General features: G+C 41.6%; 1 protein-coding gene across 1 annotated transcript in view; it reads left to right on the top strand.

The window, feature by feature from the left end:
• The window catches only part of adamtsl2 (ADAMTS-like 2), a 33,457-nt gene that overhangs the window by 1,706 nt on the left and 14,740 nt on the right, over positions 1-17,011 (top strand). Inside the window, exons 2-5 of the mRNA XM_040051050.1 lie at positions 10,853-10,958; positions 13,597-13,739; positions 15,978-16,053; positions 16,307-16,409. Of these exons, the coding sequence (XP_039906984.1) occupies positions 10,854-10,958; positions 13,597-13,739; positions 15,978-16,053; positions 16,307-16,409 (427 nt within the window). The 5' untranslated portion in view covers position 10,853. The remainder of the gene's footprint in view (positions 1-10,852; positions 10,959-13,596; positions 13,740-15,977; positions 16,054-16,306; positions 16,410-17,011) is intronic.

Here is a 17,011-nt window from a genome sequence, read left to right as displayed (position 1 = left end):
TCCTTGGGCAAGACACTTCACCTACCGCCTACTGGTGTTGGCCAGAAGGGCCGATGGCGCGATATAGCAGCCTCGCTTCTGTCAGTCTGCCCCAGGGCAGCTGTGGCTACAACTGTAGCTTGCCTCCACCAGTGTGTAAATGGGTGGATGACTGGGTGTGTAAAGCGCTTTGGGGTCCCTAGGGGGTACTAGTAAGAGCGCTATACAAATACAGGCCATTTACCACAAAGAACGACATATTCTGGTGGGGTCATTATCAGAATACAGTTCAAATAGATGAAAGAGGTCTGTAACCAGCCAGCTCCACAGTACAAGAGTTCACGTTACAATAAATTGGACTGAGCTCATAGAGAAACAGAGTTAATTGTCTAGTGAATTCACAGTTTGGAGTGTCGTGCTTCCTGCACGCTGTACCAGGCTCCACCCTTGCCGAAACCAAAACAAGTATTGCGAGTAGAGCAAATGTGTCTGAAGTGGACCGCTCCCTGCTGTGAACCACATGCAGAAGGGCAACTTCGGACAGCCTGATTTGTTGGCTGTTATCCACAGTTCTGTATGTGTTTATATATAAATACATGAATGAGCTGCTGATTAGCATTACCCAATCAATTGTTGAGTTCCCTTAATAACGTTAATATGCTGGTTTTTCACAGATTGTAACTGCTCACAATAACAACAGAATTCACCTTTAGTTCGTGAACAAAGCACTGTTGCTCTTCACCAATGTGATTATCAGTCCACACAGATTTAGTCCAAGATGCCTTGTGGTCAAAGTGGATTACTGATTGGTTCGAGCACATTCAAAAGACCTGCTTCTTTTCACTGTGAGTGAGTCTAATAAAGATGAATTGAGCGTGGTCCTTTTCCTGGGTAAGCCAGCTCTGAAAAGTGAATCAATAAATAGGTCAGGGTTCAAGTGTGAGCAATTTAACCCAGTCTCTGTTTGTCCCAGGGGCATCTGAACTCTGCTGACCCATCTTCAACTTCTCAGACTGCCTTTCTTACTCATCCTTTGCGTCTTCCTTCCTTTCTGTTTCTTTTGCTCACTTATCCATCATTGTTGGCTCTCTTGGTGGCTTTTTTCCTTTCTGTATACAAGGGAAGGGCCTGGATCCTGTTTCAGCTTTGCATGCACACTTGAGAAAGGAAAAGAGTTTGGCTCAAGGGGTAAAAGGCAGGAGAATGAATCTTCCTGGAGACAAGCAGACATCCCCAACCGCCTCATACTCCTCCATGACGTTATCCGAATTTTGGGAAGCAATGACGCACTGGGATTTTTCTGCTCACTTATGTGTCATTGCATTTTTTATGTCAAAAGTATGCAGTTTACATCTAAATTGCATTTACCATTAACTCTAATTTTCTGGGTTCAAATATTGGAGAAGCATTATCCTGTTAACTCTTATGAGTTAGCTGTAAAGTGCGCCACAATTGTCATAAGTTGTGTTTGCTTTCTTGTGAAAAAACACAATATTTGCAAAATTTTCCAGACTCAGCAGAGAAAATGAACTGTTAATCGCACATTCGGTGCTTCAAGACACTGAAATCTGAATGTCTCCTGATGGCCAGACTGGCACCTTTCATGGCAGTTTGCTGTGTGAGAATGAATTTTAAATTACCAAGACAAGTTCCACTGCAGCCCACAGCACTGATGACTTCAGACAATGGGAACATGATATCAGTATTTCTGATACTCCTTCATCTGCTTCCTAGAGCAGATGAAAGAGTATCAGAAATACCAGGCTCCAATTTGCTACCGAAAAAAAATCTTTTTATATTGTACCCACAGATATTGGAGCGAACTCCAACAATCACACAGTCCAATACGAACTGACGACAGGCAATAATGGCAAAGAAATAGATCAGGAATGATACAAGGGGAGAAAAAGTGCTCATTGCATCATGGGAAGTCCACCAGTAGGCTGAGCCTATATAAGTACTATGCAAAAACTAATTTTGATACGGTATGTGTAGATGCAAAACAGAGTCAATTACAATGAGCTTGCCTGTCAATATTCAGTATGACCACCTTTATTCTTCAACACAGCCTGAACTCTATTAGGCTCGTTAAGCAGTCTTCAGGAATACTTCTCCAGGATTCTTGAAGGACATTCAAAACTCGTCTTTGGATGTTTGTTTCCTTCTGTTCCATTCTCTGTTAAGATGATCTCACACGGCTTCAATAATGTTGGGATCTGGGCTCTGGAGAGGCCAAACCATGACTGCTAGGATTCCACTTCGGGGTTTTTTTCTGTCTCAGTATGACTTTGCAGGATTGGTAGCGTGTTTGGGATCATGCTGAAAAATGGAGCCGGATGATATTGCATGGTGGACCAAAATCTGATGGTACTTTTCTCTGTTCATAATTCCATCAATTTTGACAAAATCCCCAAAACTAAAGGTAACCTCAAACTATGACAGAGCCTTTTTGATGTATGCTCAATCGTCCAGGTAAGGAAATATCTAAAAAGTAGATTCTGTTCATCTGGACTTAGTATTTTTAGTTGGGCGACACGTTTTCACCACCCATCCATAGCAGAGCCTGCACTGTGTTTTACAGATGACAGGGACCTTCACTTTTCATGCATACTGATGACTGGATTGCAGGATTTTTGTCCTATTTATTAAGGACGTGACTTTCAGATACTGTTTACCTGCCAAAGCTAGCTTTTGCTTTTTTAGGCCTGCCTCCACTGATCCAGTTTCCTCACATTTTTTAAGGACACACTATGCCAAGTTTGAACTCGACACTGGTTCATCCCTTGAGTTAGGTGTCTTCACGGGTCAGTGTTAAGAGTCTACTCTGATGTTCAGAAACAAGAACTGGGCTGACAAAGAGTGCAGACAATGTCCAAAAACAACTTTGTAAAACCTTCAGAAAGCCTGGAGAACCATTGCTCAAGAACCGAAATATAAAGAAAAGAGGGGTGACTTAAGGCATTTGCACAGCGCTGTAGTAGAATACCTAAAGGATACTTCAAGGTCATCTGATCCTAACTATAAGCATTATCAAAAAAGAAAGTTTGAAATCTAATCCTAAAAGTAGAGAGGGAGATTGTTGGGCGAGTTTGACAGGCTCATTCGGTATTTCAGAAGACAGCGTTATCATTTATGGAAGATCATAGACAGAGTCCTCCTAAAACCAGTGTGTAACATATATCTCATTGGTATTAACCCTTTAAAACCGGTCGGAGCGGGCACGGTCCGTTTTGCGCAACTACTTTTAAATCCCTTAGAACTGCAACCACGTAAGCTAGCGCAATAATTTTTTTTGCATATGAAACCGGAGGAGTTGTACTTACATCTTATGCCATCAGCTGTTTGTAACACTTCCTACGTTAGAATAGACGTCAGCGTGAATTATCGTGTGTCCGCCATTACCTGCCTGAAACCGGAAGTGGCGTCATTTTCGCGAAAATGTAGTTTTTTACCATCAGGGCCTCACGAGCCTAAGTTATGTTTGACTTTCTGACTTTCTGTGTTGTTTCTGGGATGTTTAGAACTAAAATTGCACTGCTGGAAATAGTTTATTTTGATGCATATTCTTTTTTGCAAATTTACACTATAATATTTATTTTCGTTTTTCCTGCAGTGTATAAAAATTGGTGTATTTCAAAAAGAAAACTATGAAGACACTCAAAATAAATTTCCTGTGGTGGGAAACTATTTTGTGCAACTTTTTTGTATTTACAGTTTTGAGGGATAAGCCTCTTACAATTCTCTAACTAGAAATATATGTTAAAAACACAAAAACGATTTTCAATTCTTTTGTAGTTTATTGCACTTTCTTGCAATTTATGTAATTTCTATGCACTTAATGCATACATATTATTAAAATTTGGGCTATAATGGTTGTATTGATGTATAGCAACTTGAAATGCTCCCAAAAATGGCTCCACAACATGTAAAAATATAATAGAAGCTCTGGCGGACTTGGTTCTATGGTAGGTCTTAAAGGGTTAAGAGAAGAATAGCTTTCAAACACAATGTAAACAATACGTAGTAAATTATTCGGTTATTTTCTGTCCAACTGCATAACTGTATCCATCTCCATTACATGTGGCCACCAGAGACTGGAAAGCATCCAATATTAGATAATAAAAATCAAGTATTGGTCTGATATATTGTTTGATATGTCAGACCGGTCTTATTCAGTCCAACCTCTCAGGGGACAGACAGACTACTGCTGTCTGTCTATCTGCTGAGGCTGCCAGTGCTACATAAACAAAACGGCAAGGCGAGGGGCCCCAGGGGGCCTTCAGGGTGGGGACGGCTCAGGGGTGAGGGAGGGAGAGTCAGAGAGGATGAGGGACTGTTTACTTTTGTCTTATGCCTGGCCGCCTGGGAAACGACAGCGGAGGAAAGAAGGAAAGAGGAAGACTGTGTCTGGATTGTGTGTGTGTGTGTGTGTGTGTTTATTTCACTCCAGGTAGAAGGTATTCCTTCTACCAGGACCAGATGTGTTTAGTTATAATAGTGCCTATGACTTATGATGCAGTTTACAGTGTATTTAAACTGGATTTTAGAGTAACATTTCTGCATGTAATATACTTGTAGTAAGGACCAAGAAAGATACAAAAAAGAGGATACTGTCGCTAATGAAACCTTCGTGAATACATTTTTAACTTTTGCACACGACTGTATAACGAAGAATTACAGAAACATTAAATCTTCTAACAGTGAGTGATAATATTTTTTAAGCGTTTTTGAGTCGCGGAGCATCGACTACCAATACATGGTGTTTTAGACGGCTGGGCAGGTGTGAGGAGGAGCAGACAGATCAATAAGTAAAAACATCAATGCCTTATTGTTATTTAATCGAAATGATTTGGGGAATGAACAGCCTCTTTGTCAGTTGTGCAATGCCTGGAGACCTTAAGGCTGTCCTCCCTCCTGTGTAAACGTCACACTCTGTCCGTGCTGGCGTAGTCTTCCAGATCAACCTCAGCTAATAGAAACATCTGGGCCTAGTCTAGGCTACTTTTGACACTGAGAGCTCAATTATTAGATTGGCAAATGTTGTGGCCCAGACGTCATTAGGTGGGGCCTGCGGTGATATAACGCGTACCTGTGGCTAAGTTAAATCCGCCAAACTCTTCCTAATTCAACACTGTCTGTTAAGCCCAGATGTGGCTCATCGAAAACTGTGGGCCACACTTGGAAACTTCGGAAAAGGAGTTGAAATTATTTCCTCAACAAGTGTCAGATATGGCTAATAGCTCACACCATGATAATTACAATAGCAGACCATCCAAAGTAGCACCAACTTTTGACATGTTGGCGAGTTCACTTTCTCAAAAGAGCAATTAGGGTTAAAATTAAAATACACTTGGGTGTAGGTTAATATCATTGTGCAAATATGCGTAAGCAGCAAAGAAGGAGATTTGGAGAAAGTGATTGACTGTGTGTGTTTGAGCGCGTACATTTATGCCATGATGTCTGCATACCTGTACGTGCACAATACTCAGTGTGCATGTGTCTAAGTGTGTGTGTACAGAGTCACGAACTGGCTGAGTGTATGCACATGTGTGGCTGTGTCTGACTGTATGTGTGTTTGGCAGCTGGCCGGGCTCCAGCTGCGTCTGGTTGGATAATGAAGTCCAGGTGCTGCTGTGCCTGCTTTAAGACACCTGTCACCAATATTTAGTGCCAGAGAAAGCCAGACTGCAAACAGGGGCGAGACGAGCTGCTTGCTTATTTTAACAAGGCTGCCTAACTGGACCTGAGGAGACAGGATGTACTATGAGATCTTTCCTAGAAGCTCAATGTGTATATGAACGTATACGTCTGCATATGCGTCTCCGGAGCTCATTTAACTCCGTCTGCTACTGTGGATTCACATTTGTTCCCTGAAATTTAGCCTCAAAAGAAACAAGATTTTCAGGATTACAAAATTCAAAATAAATTAACATATATTTGCATCATTTGTTACGGAATAAACATAATTTTAGGATTTTAAACTAAGGGAGAGAAAACATTTAATTTCAGCAGGAATTTGAACATTGTATCGCTTGCAGACTCGTACATACAATTGTTTGCTTAAAAAACATATTTTTTGTGGAGAGAAGCACTAGAACCCATCAAACATTTATATTTTATACATTTGTATTTTTCAGCTGGAAACACAGCCTAGGCTTAAGAAAGTGTGGTTTTAACTAAATCAGTTGTAATAGTTACGCCAATTCTGGACTGGATAGTCGACTGGACTGGATATAAATTTCCAATGGCTAGTCAGTATGATGGTGGTCTCGTCCTTTTGCCTTCAATGACCAGCAATCTCCACCTCACTTTTTTGCAGCTGAATATGAATGAGAACTACAGTGTCTTGCAAAAGTATTCGGCCCCCTTGAACTTTCCCACATTTTGTCACATCACAGCCACAAACATGAATCAATTTTATTGGAATTCCACGTGAAAGACCAACACAAAGTGGTGCACACGTGAGAAGTGGAACGAAAATCATACATGATTCCAAACATTTTTTTACAAATAAATAACTGAAAAGTGGGGTGTGCGTAATTATTCAGCCCCCTGATTCAATACTTTGTAGAACCACCTGTGGCTGCAATTACAGCTGCCAGTCTTTTAGGGTATGTCTCTACCAGCTCAGTCAGATTAGATGGACAGCGTTTGTGAACAGCAGTTTTCAGATCCAACCTACTCTTGGTTGGGAATACGTTTCTGCTCAGTCGAGGAAGGTGTTGTTTACAAATGAGGAAAGAGTGGAACAGGACAGACTAACAGATGGATAGAGCCAAAAGTGGTGCGAATGCTGTGCCGGTCTGGTAGTGAGGAGATCCCTGAGCGGAAAGTGAAGCTGTTGACTTACTCTGCGATATATGTTCCTACCCTCACTTCCCCACTGGAGCTGAGGTCATTTACCAAAAAGGGGAGAACTTGTGTGGGTGGACTCTGTGGGTGGAATTTAGTGATTCAGGACTAGTTCAGAATAGAGCTGCTGCTCCTCTACAAGTGAAGGAGGTGGTTTGGGCACTTCATTTGGTCTGTCTCTTGAACACCTCTTAGGTGAGGTATTTCAGGCGGTACTTGATTGTTCTGGTACGTAGCAGGTAGGTGTTTGTGTTTTATACTTGGTAACAATGTTGCTAGCCTAACCCAACATGGTGATTGCGTCACAATTGACAAGTCAAAACAACATAACAAACAAATCAAATGTTATGGTGACTGTGGTTATTGATGTTTTTATCTCTACACACACCCTCTCATGGACGGTCTTTATCCTTCAAGCTCAAGTCCTCTATCAGAGGCCTGGGAGATTGAGGGTCCTGCGCATCACATGTTCCTCAGTGTGTGCTCTTTTGGACAGATATCTCAGATGTTGCTCCTCGGATCTGCTGGAGACACTTGCTAAGTTTGGCACTTGTGGGCTGGGCTGGTCCCAACTGGGACCACTGTTACCTTTACCCTCCTCCTGGTGTAGCTACATCTATCAGTGTGGCCGTTTTCCTCTGCTTGTCCACCACTGCTCGGTTAGCCAACAGTTTGTTGTCTGTCTGTGGAAGTCCAACAGGATCTTAGTTCAGTCATTCTTAACCACCCTAAGGAATGTGTCCCATTTTGACATGGAGACTTACAGGCCACACACGGCACACATGTTCCTGTATACTATGCCAGCCACTTGGTTATGGAGTTTTATGCCTTGCATTTGTCCAGGAACTGGTAGGATTTCTCAATGTCAGCCACTTCTTGTATCTGGCAGTGGTACATGCCATGCATGGACCTGCTGATGCTGTTCCCAGCTACTTGTAGCAGTCCTTGATGTCTGCAATTTTCCCTTCTGGTAGTTCAATCTCCTGAGTTCTGATTACATTCCCTCTCTTTGTTATCATCTAGCTACACTTCTCCAATCCGAATGAAATTCCGATGTCATTGCTTTATGTCCAAGTGATGTTGATGAGTAAATCGATGTCTCATTCACTCTTGGCATGCAGCTTGATGTCATCCATGTAGAGGAGGTAGCTGATGATTGCTCTATTCCATAGTCTGTATCTGTAGCCAGTCTTGTTAATGATTTCACTGAGGGGGTTCAGAGTTTTGGAGAAGAGCAGTGGGGACAGAGCATTTCCTTGGTAGATCCCACACTACATGGTGACTTGTGCTATAGATTTGAAGTTGTCTAGTGTTGTACACAACATCCCCATTGAATTCCTGATGAAGGCTCTTAGGGTAATGTTGATCTTGTATAGCTCTAGGCATTCCAGGGTCAATGTGTGGGCTCACTAGGTGGTGTGCCTAGTGAGCCTAGTCTTGCAATCTTGAGCGACTGTTCTGTCTACCAGTAGCTGGTGTTTTGGCTGATAGTTGGATGGGACTGGTCCCTTCTGGGGATCCTTGGTGATCTGGACTGTCCGGCCTTCTGTTAGCCATTCCAGGTGTCTCTCGTTGATTAGTAACTGGTTTATTTATGTGGCCAGACGCTTATGGAGTACAGTCAGCCTCTTCAGCCAGTTGGCGTGAATCATGTCGGGGCATGGTGCTGTCCAGTTCTTCATACTGGAGACCCTTTCTCGGATGTCTGCCACTATTATGGTTACTGGCTCATGTGTTGTGTCCTTCTACCAGTTGCTCTTCCAGTATTGCTCAAGCAACTGGTCAAGGCTGTGAGTCTTTGCTTGGCAGTTTCCAAGGCCTCAGGTATGGGCAGCTTGCTGAACCCCTTTCTTCATTGCACCTTTCTGCAGCTTACTCACTAATGTAACTATCCTTCCTCCAAATTCTCCTGTATCTTTTCTTGTGAAAAATGTAGCTAATGGATGATAGTCTACAAATAAAATGTATCTGCTCTTGAATCAGCACTACAGTATAGTATGATAAAAGTAATCGGCAAACAGTGCTAAGTTAAAGGTATGTGGCTGCAATGTTCGAGTGAACAAAAGAAAACTGGGATATGTTGCAGGAATTAATTTCTGTGCATTGAAACGGGAGCATTTACCTCTTCTGTGTCCCTTTCAACAATTAAGTATTGACTCTTACACTCCTCAAACTCATATATACAACTGCAGAGTCCTTTGAGTACCCTCCTTTTCCTGTATGTCTGTACATGTTTATGTTAGCCTCTACATACAGACATCTACATTTCCTTATAGTCTGAACAGCTGAACAAAGACCTACCTGTGTAAAGTCCTAGGAAACTTACCTTCATCCTTCCAGCACATCGGGACTTGTTTAAGTTTTACGTTGGCCTCTGTGCTGTCCAACTCCCGTCTCCAACACCTGTGGCCCTCAACAGCCTGTCTGTGCCACTCTCCACCTGCCAACGCTAGTCTCCACAGACTGCCAACACATTTGGATACCTACAGCTGGTACACCAAAACCAGCGTGCATTATCTGAGAAAATGCTCTTTGCTTGCCATTGTTTTGTCTGCATTTGTCTGATGTGTTCGGAAACCTGACTGTGCATAACGTACTGGATTATTCAAAGCAGACTTCACCTGAATCAGATGATCTTTTAGATACTTTAATGCAATTAAGAAAATAATGGCAGTTAACCTTTAACTCTGTTTAGTTTATTAAAAAATGAGTCCTATAGAAATTATAGAAAGTTATGAAAACAGCCTGAAACATCTTGAGAAAGATGACAGCACAGGTTAATCCTGTCCTCTCCAGTGGTAAGAATCATCTTGCGTAATGCTCTAATTGAAACTAAATAATCATGAAGTAATTAAAAAAACTGATGGGATTTTTTTGTAGCTGTTTTATGTTAAAAAAAATCAAATCTAACTCTTTCAGTTCTTGAGGCCGATGAATGATTTGTGGCTTTTGATGATCCCCCTTTGTCTTTTGCGTGACGTCTTGTTTTTATGTTACACTAAAATAATAATATGTGTTCCTCTTGAAGTGTGTTAATCTCTTGGCTGGATATCGCAACGGTAATTTTTCTCTACACTGGAAACAATCCCGTGATCATCCTTCACTGCTGATCTATGTTTGCATCCAGGCAGTTTTGTATTACAGAGGTCATTCTAGAATTACTGATTTGACCTCGCTTAATGTAACTCTCCGATGAATTTGTTTCTTATTAATGTTTTGCTTTTGCTTTTTTGTGCTACTAAAGGAAACGATTTTATTTGCACTGAGATCACCTTTGCAAATGCAACATTTTAAATCAACTCCAGGACCTTTTACCTCCGTAGCTGCTTCATTATGTAACCGTATTTCTTGAATTGGCATAAATATTTCTAATCATCAAATAGGGCTGCCACAATGAAATCTTTGCAAGATCTTCACTTTTTAAAATAGGATTGACAGAATATTTCAGTGCCAATGGTGCTCTTCTGCACATTGTTGCGTGTCTATTGTGTATCTGCTGTTTGACACCACTCCCGTAATTGCTCCAGTGCTCTCTTGAATCTTGGATCAGCAATTATGTGATTTCTTGTAAAACACCCTCCACTCTCTGCAAAGGTAAAAGACAGCAGCAGCACTTATGTTCAGCTAAACAACTACAGATGTGAGAGGTGAGGGCTTTCACTGCAGAGTCAGAAAGGAAATATTATGACCACAAATGTGTCCCACTTCAAACCCTTCTGAGAGTCTGGAAGATGAGAAGCCTCGATTTAGAGTGAAAAACACCCACATGTCTCAGCATCCAAAGTTCGCCTAAGTGGTTGGCCACAAGAAGTCATTAGCGGTCATCAGATTTCCCTTCAAACTCTTCCACCTTTGTTAGACACACATCTCTGGCTGCTTCCATTCAGAGACAGGTTTTTACCCAAATACCCTTCATTAATCACAGCATCAGGGCTGCTGTCTCATAAACCTCAAGATATTTTTGTTGACATTTAAAACTTATTTTTATTTCTTTTATCCTTTCCTCTCTCTCATTCATCAGGATGAGGGTGTGGTCATGGGAACAGTGTGGGGAGACAGGCGTGGTTCTGCTGGGCTTCCTGACGCTGACGATGTGTTTGGGAAACCTGTCCACCAGGGGGCTGCAGGTACACAGCAAACAGGAAAACACTCTTCCTCTGTTACAGGGAAACATTACACTCGGACAAACTGAAGCACATTTTGTCTAGCAAGAACTTTAGGACTCTCGGAGATGGATGAGGCGTACTCCTAGACCAAAGAGGACTATGTTTATACTGTCTGCCTCTGCTGCAGTGACTGAGTGAGCACTGTAACACTGCATATGAAGACAAGATTGTCAGTAATCCAAAGCTGTAGAACTACAACTAGTAAATGTTCAGTCTTCAGAAACATTACTTATACTTCAATGGGAATAAACATCACTGTACTGAATGCTCATGTCTTGATGTGGTAACTAAAACCTGTTAAAACAGGTAAAAATTATTTTATGTGTTGTATCTGGTGCTTTAGAACCTTCAACATGTGCTGACCAATAAGCCTGACACATAGGAAGCAAAATCAGTTTGAGGATGAATGATGGATGATCATATGATATCTCTAAGGGAGATGAGAAAATAGAAATTTTAGTTGGCGAATTTGTGTTTATACAAAGTAGAAACCTCATGGGCAGCAATTAAGCTGACGTAGAAGTGTCAAAAACTGCATTACCCACAGTGGCCACTTGAGGGTGGCTCAAATACAAGTCAGTCACTGTAGATGTCCACGTTAAAACGAAAAACTTTGCAGCACTGAAATGCATGTTTACAGTCAGGTACAAAGAACAGCTTTGATCTCGATGACTTTTAGCTTAATAAAAATTATGCAGGGGTGAATTTAAAAAAAAATCTAAATCTTGAGATTTCGGCTTTGATTGAGACAGGCAGCTGTAGCCTAACCTCCTCTAATAAGAGTCACTAAACAGGACATGCTATGTGGTGCAGACTGTCCAGTAAGTTTCTCCTAATTTTGAATATAGCTTGTTAATCAAGCTTTCTGGGGTGAACTGACAACTCCAGCCTCTGTCCAAATATGGTAACTTTGGGCTCCAAGAAACAACATGTGAAAGAGGCTTCAAAATGACCACAGTGGCCAGGTCCACCTATGGCGTGTACTTCATATTTGACATAATTCATTACAGAACAAAGCTTACGCTTTTCATTATAGTGTGAGCTTTTTGCAACTCCTAAAGAAACTACATTAGTAAGTACATAGAATTAGCCTTTAAAATATGATATTGGGGTTTAAAAAAAAAATTATGAACTCTGACAATTTGAATGATCGGATTTCTGATAAACAATATTCCTCCCCAGAAATAAAGCCACTAAAAGTAAAACCATGACATCGTGTTTAAACTGAAAGCCACTGAAAACAGTCTTTATGACCAGTTAAGTTAATGTAGGCTCATGTGCACCATATACATGCTATATGTCCACTGTACATGAACCGTTGCTATCAGTCATGAGTAGTCACATTAAACAAGCCTGGTGTCAGAGGTAGCGTACTGTAAAATGCCATGTTCAAACTAAATTGATCTTAATAGGATGGCCAGACTGAGAAATATCACTTCTTTCTCTGAGAGCGAAAATTAAAGAGTGACAGAATGCACCAACAAAGCAAAACAAATCAATTTAAACCAACTGAGCTGAAACTAAAAGACATAAAAGTCTAAAATACCAAATGCTCAGTAATTTAAGCAGTTTGGTGAACGGCCGTAAAACTGATCTGTCAGCCCACCGATCAATGACTCCTCTCAGCTCCCTCTACTCTAACTCTTGCCCATCTCCCATTCTCTTTCACATATGCTGAGTGTCTGGTATTTCCAGTGTCTCTCACTCTCTCTCTCTCTCCCACAGCTGCTCCATCTCACACCTTTTCAAGGTGCTCAGTGCACATTCCAGCGGTCACTCTGATAAATCTGTCTGAATAAAAGGCGACACAGCCACCGGCCTCAGTTAATGCTGCTGGTGCACATCAGGAATGTGTGAAATGCTGAACGTCTTCACGAGCCAAAGCCTCAGCACAAAACACTCTGACGATCATTTAGCGTGATTCTGCTCGACTGTGACGCACGCTGTTGTGCTAACTCTGTTTTTATACCACTAGCATTAATGCTATGACAGCTGCTAATGCTGCTTCTGCTTTTTCTGCCACTTTTGCTTGTGTCAATATTCCACAGCGAGTGCTAGCACTAGTGGCAGATGCCCAGAATATCAAAAGGTTTAGCAAATTATTAGCCCATTAGCCTACAGTGAAGTTTACTTGATCATGTCAGTTTTAGAGTACAATCAGGAATTTGCAATTCTGAGCTAAATGCAACAAATGAAATACCCCCTTTTATGGATTGAAATTTGCATGTTTTAAATAAATTTGATAATGTGACTTCCTGTGCTGCAAAGAAAGTTTGATCAAATGTTTACAAATTCGAAAGTTTACAGTTAGAGAAGATATGAGTATATAGTAGTAAATGGGAGACGAGGTTATTCTCCTGCTAGGCCAAGTTCATCAAGGCTACAATCCATCTTTGGTTCACTGGAGAGGAACCCAAATGGCACTGAGGAAGACCTCGGCCAGCTGCTTTATAAAACAGTTTTTAAAATAAAAACCATATGGCATCTTTAAGAGTATTAACACGAAACAAAGGCACTACTACATTGGCTGGTTAAGCAGTGTTAAGTAGTAAAATTTGTGTGTGTGTGTGTGTGTGTGTGTGTGTGTGTGTGTGTGTAGGAGGACGGAGTGGCCTCCAACAGTCTGGAGGAGCAGCTCGAGGTGACCACGTACTGGTGGGGGGAATGGGCCAAGTGGACAGCATGCACTCGTACCTGTGGAGGAGGAGTGATGTCACAGGAGCGTCACTGCCTCAAACAGAGGTCAGTCAGTCTGCACCAGACGACAAGCTAAAATATCCCAGAAATGGACACATCTCCAACCCTGTTTAATACTGTTCATGGTATTTTACATACAGTCAGCAGTTAAAGTGGGATTTGGCCTAAGATCACCGCAGAGGGGAAAATTACTTGCCTCCAATAAACTTCCAAATTTTTCTACTGTGAGCTCCAGTTGATTTTTCTTTGTAGGCAGACTGTCCTATAAGGTGCTCTTTGTGACTGTAAAGCTGACTGGTCTAAGGAGCTTGGAAAGAAAAGCGTCTGGACTTCTTTAAATTGCTCGAAGACATTTCACCTCTCATCTGAGAAGCTTGTTCAGATGAAGCTTGTTCAGAGTGGGAGCGTCCCCTCTGAACAAGCTTCATCTGAAGAGGGACAAAGGACCCCCTGATGATCCTCTACCTAATCACATGAGCCAAGGTGTGAAAACTGGTGTAGGTTACAATCAGCCAAGGTTTTGGGTGAGCTCATTGTGAAACCTGGCCCCACCCTATCATGTGATTTCCTGAGGTCAGATGGCCCAGGGTGTTAGTGGGCGTTAAGGCGTCTGGGAAGGGATCTCAAAACTGGATTATAGATGGCAGACGGTTGGTGTCGTAAGCCACCGCCTCTGTTCAAAGATGGTCGCTCACAGTGGACATAGATGGCTTCTTTCACTCCTCTTTCAAACCATCTGTCCTCTTTGTCCAAAATATGAACACTGGCATCCTCGAAAGAGTGACCTTTGTCTTTTAGATGCAGATGGACCGCCGAGTCTTGTCCTGTGGAGGTGGCTCTTCTATGTTGTGCCATGCGTTTATTAAGTGGTTGTTTGGTCTCTCCAATGTAGAGGTCTGGGCATTCCTCGCTACACTGTACAGCATACACCACATTGTTAAGTTTGTGTTTTGGAGTTTTGTCTTTGGGTTGAACCAGTTTTTGTGTGAGTGTGTTGCTGGGTCTGAAATGCACCGGGATGTCGTGCTTGGAGAAGACTCGCCTGAGTTTTTCTGATACACCGGCTACATAGAGGATGACAATGTTGTTGCGCTTGTTTTTCTATTCCTCCCTAGCTGGTGTCTGATCTTCTTTTCTGTGCCTCTTTGCTGACTTGATGAAATTCCAATTAGCCCAATCCTAATTGAGCTTTCATCAAATCAGCAAAGATGCACATGAAGCAAAGATGCAGATCAACTTATTTTTAGACTCTCGTGTTTTAATGGCAGTAACAGGAAAGCATTAAAGTACATATTCATGCAGAAACATTAATAGTAATGTGTGCCAGTTGTGCATGTTCTAATTCAATGAGCTCACAGTAAAATGTAGGAAATTTGAGAAGAGGAAACAGAAACTATAACTTCTGGCTGAAAATGCCTCCTTCGTGCCAGAGGTGAGAGGCGAATGGCCAGACTGCTTTGAAGTGATAGGAAGGCAACAGTAACTCAACACAACAAAGCTATGAAGAAGAGCATATCCGAATGCACACTTGTTGTACCTTGAAGCAGATGAGCTACAGTAGCAGAGGACCACACCAGGTGCCACTCCTGTCAGCTAAAACCAGGAAACTAGAAAAACGTTCACTTTTTTGAGCGCTTGGGTGAGAATTTGGCACAACCAACACAGAAGCATTCAACCATCCTGCCTTCTTGTTAGTAGTAAGTCAGATTTCTAGTGGTGGTTCAGTTATGTGGGGGATATTTTGTTCCCCTTAATATCAACTAAGCATCATTTAAAATCTTATAGTCTGAATATTGTTGCTGATAACTTGCCATGTCACAAAGCTCAAATCATCTCAAACTGCTTTCCTGAACAGGAGAATGTGCTTACTGTACTCAAATGACTTCCAGAGTCACCAGATCTCACTCCAATAGAGCACATTTGAGATTTGGCGCAATGAAACATTCAAATCTTGGATCTGCTCTCAACAAATATGAAGCTATTCTTTGATGCTACCATGTCAATATGGGCCCAAATCTCTTCCCCACCAAGGTGTACCCAATGAAGTGTATATACTCCAATAAAAGACCTACATAGGTTCATATTGAGTAGGACCTGACAGTCAACAGTTTCAATGCTACCTACTATATAGTCTCTCAGTTTAGAGTGATAAGTTTGGGGTGAAATGTATTTATGCTTAGCTAACAGACATGAACAATGCTGATATATTTCTACTGTGTTTTCTACTCAGTATGATTTTTATTGCCTTATTTTTTTCATTCAATGTTTGTTTTCGGTCCAAAGAAAGAAAGCTGCTGCTGGGAAGGACAACATGACCTGTACGGGAACTGCTAAGAAATATCATCTCTGCAACACCAAAGTGAGTCACACACTTCCAGTTCATTTTTGTCTCACACCTTTATTAAAACAAACACGGTGGATTTGACTGGCTGACCGAACAGGATGGCTGTCATGGAGCTGGGTGGAGTTCCCAACAGTGTACTCTCAGAAACCACCTCTGCACAAATAAAGGCTTAACAAGAATTTATTTGTATAGCATACCGTAAAACCACATATTAACAAGTGTGAAACAAACCTCTTTAAATGGTCTGTGTTGTGTCTCTTCTCTGCAGGAATGTCCTCCCACTGGGAGGAGCTTCAGAGAGGAGCAATGTTGGTCCTTTAACTCACAACGTTATAATGGGAGGAACTATCAGTGGAAACCTCTATATCCCGGTAATAACACCAATAAAAAACCTTGACAGCCTCTCTTTAAATAGTGCAGTGATGAGGGAATTCTTCTCTATGACCTGCTAGTCTTCAACACAACCAGAAACCAAAGTAACAAACTTTGTATATCTTCTGATAAAGTGGTTTTAACTGCATATAAAAGATGGACTTGGCCTCTTTCATTTTGATGTGCTGATAGTGGATGACCAGGTCAAGTGCTAAGGCATTAGTCAATGCTATCGTTGTTAGTGCATTTATAGACTGCATGGGAGCGTCACACAGACACTGGCCAATTAGTGCTACGAAGCATTTTAATGAACAAAATCACAGAATTTCTTAAGTGAAACTGCAGCACATCTGAAAATTCATCACACCAGCCATGAAAATGCTCCTGAAAGAGCGGTCAAGAGTTCCAACTCTGATCAGTTACTGTAGCTGAGGTGGGACCAGCAGACACTGAAAAAGACGTGACATTACCGCAGTTGGCATCCTGGTGTTTTGAACCTGGATGTGATTTAGGGGTGGAGCATACTGAAACTTAGAATGACCAAGATTTATAAAATGGACTTGATGTTTTATTCATACGACCTGAAATGAGGGACTGAGCC

The sequence above is a fragment of the Simochromis diagramma genome, unplaced genomic scaffold (assembly GCF_900408965.1).
Source record: "Simochromis diagramma unplaced genomic scaffold, fSimDia1.1 OVJJ01000131.1, whole genome shotgun sequence".
Taxonomy (NCBI): domain Eukaryota; kingdom Metazoa; phylum Chordata; class Actinopteri; order Cichliformes; family Cichlidae; genus Simochromis; species Simochromis diagramma.
This window is presented reverse-complemented; position numbering and strand designations above follow the sequence as displayed.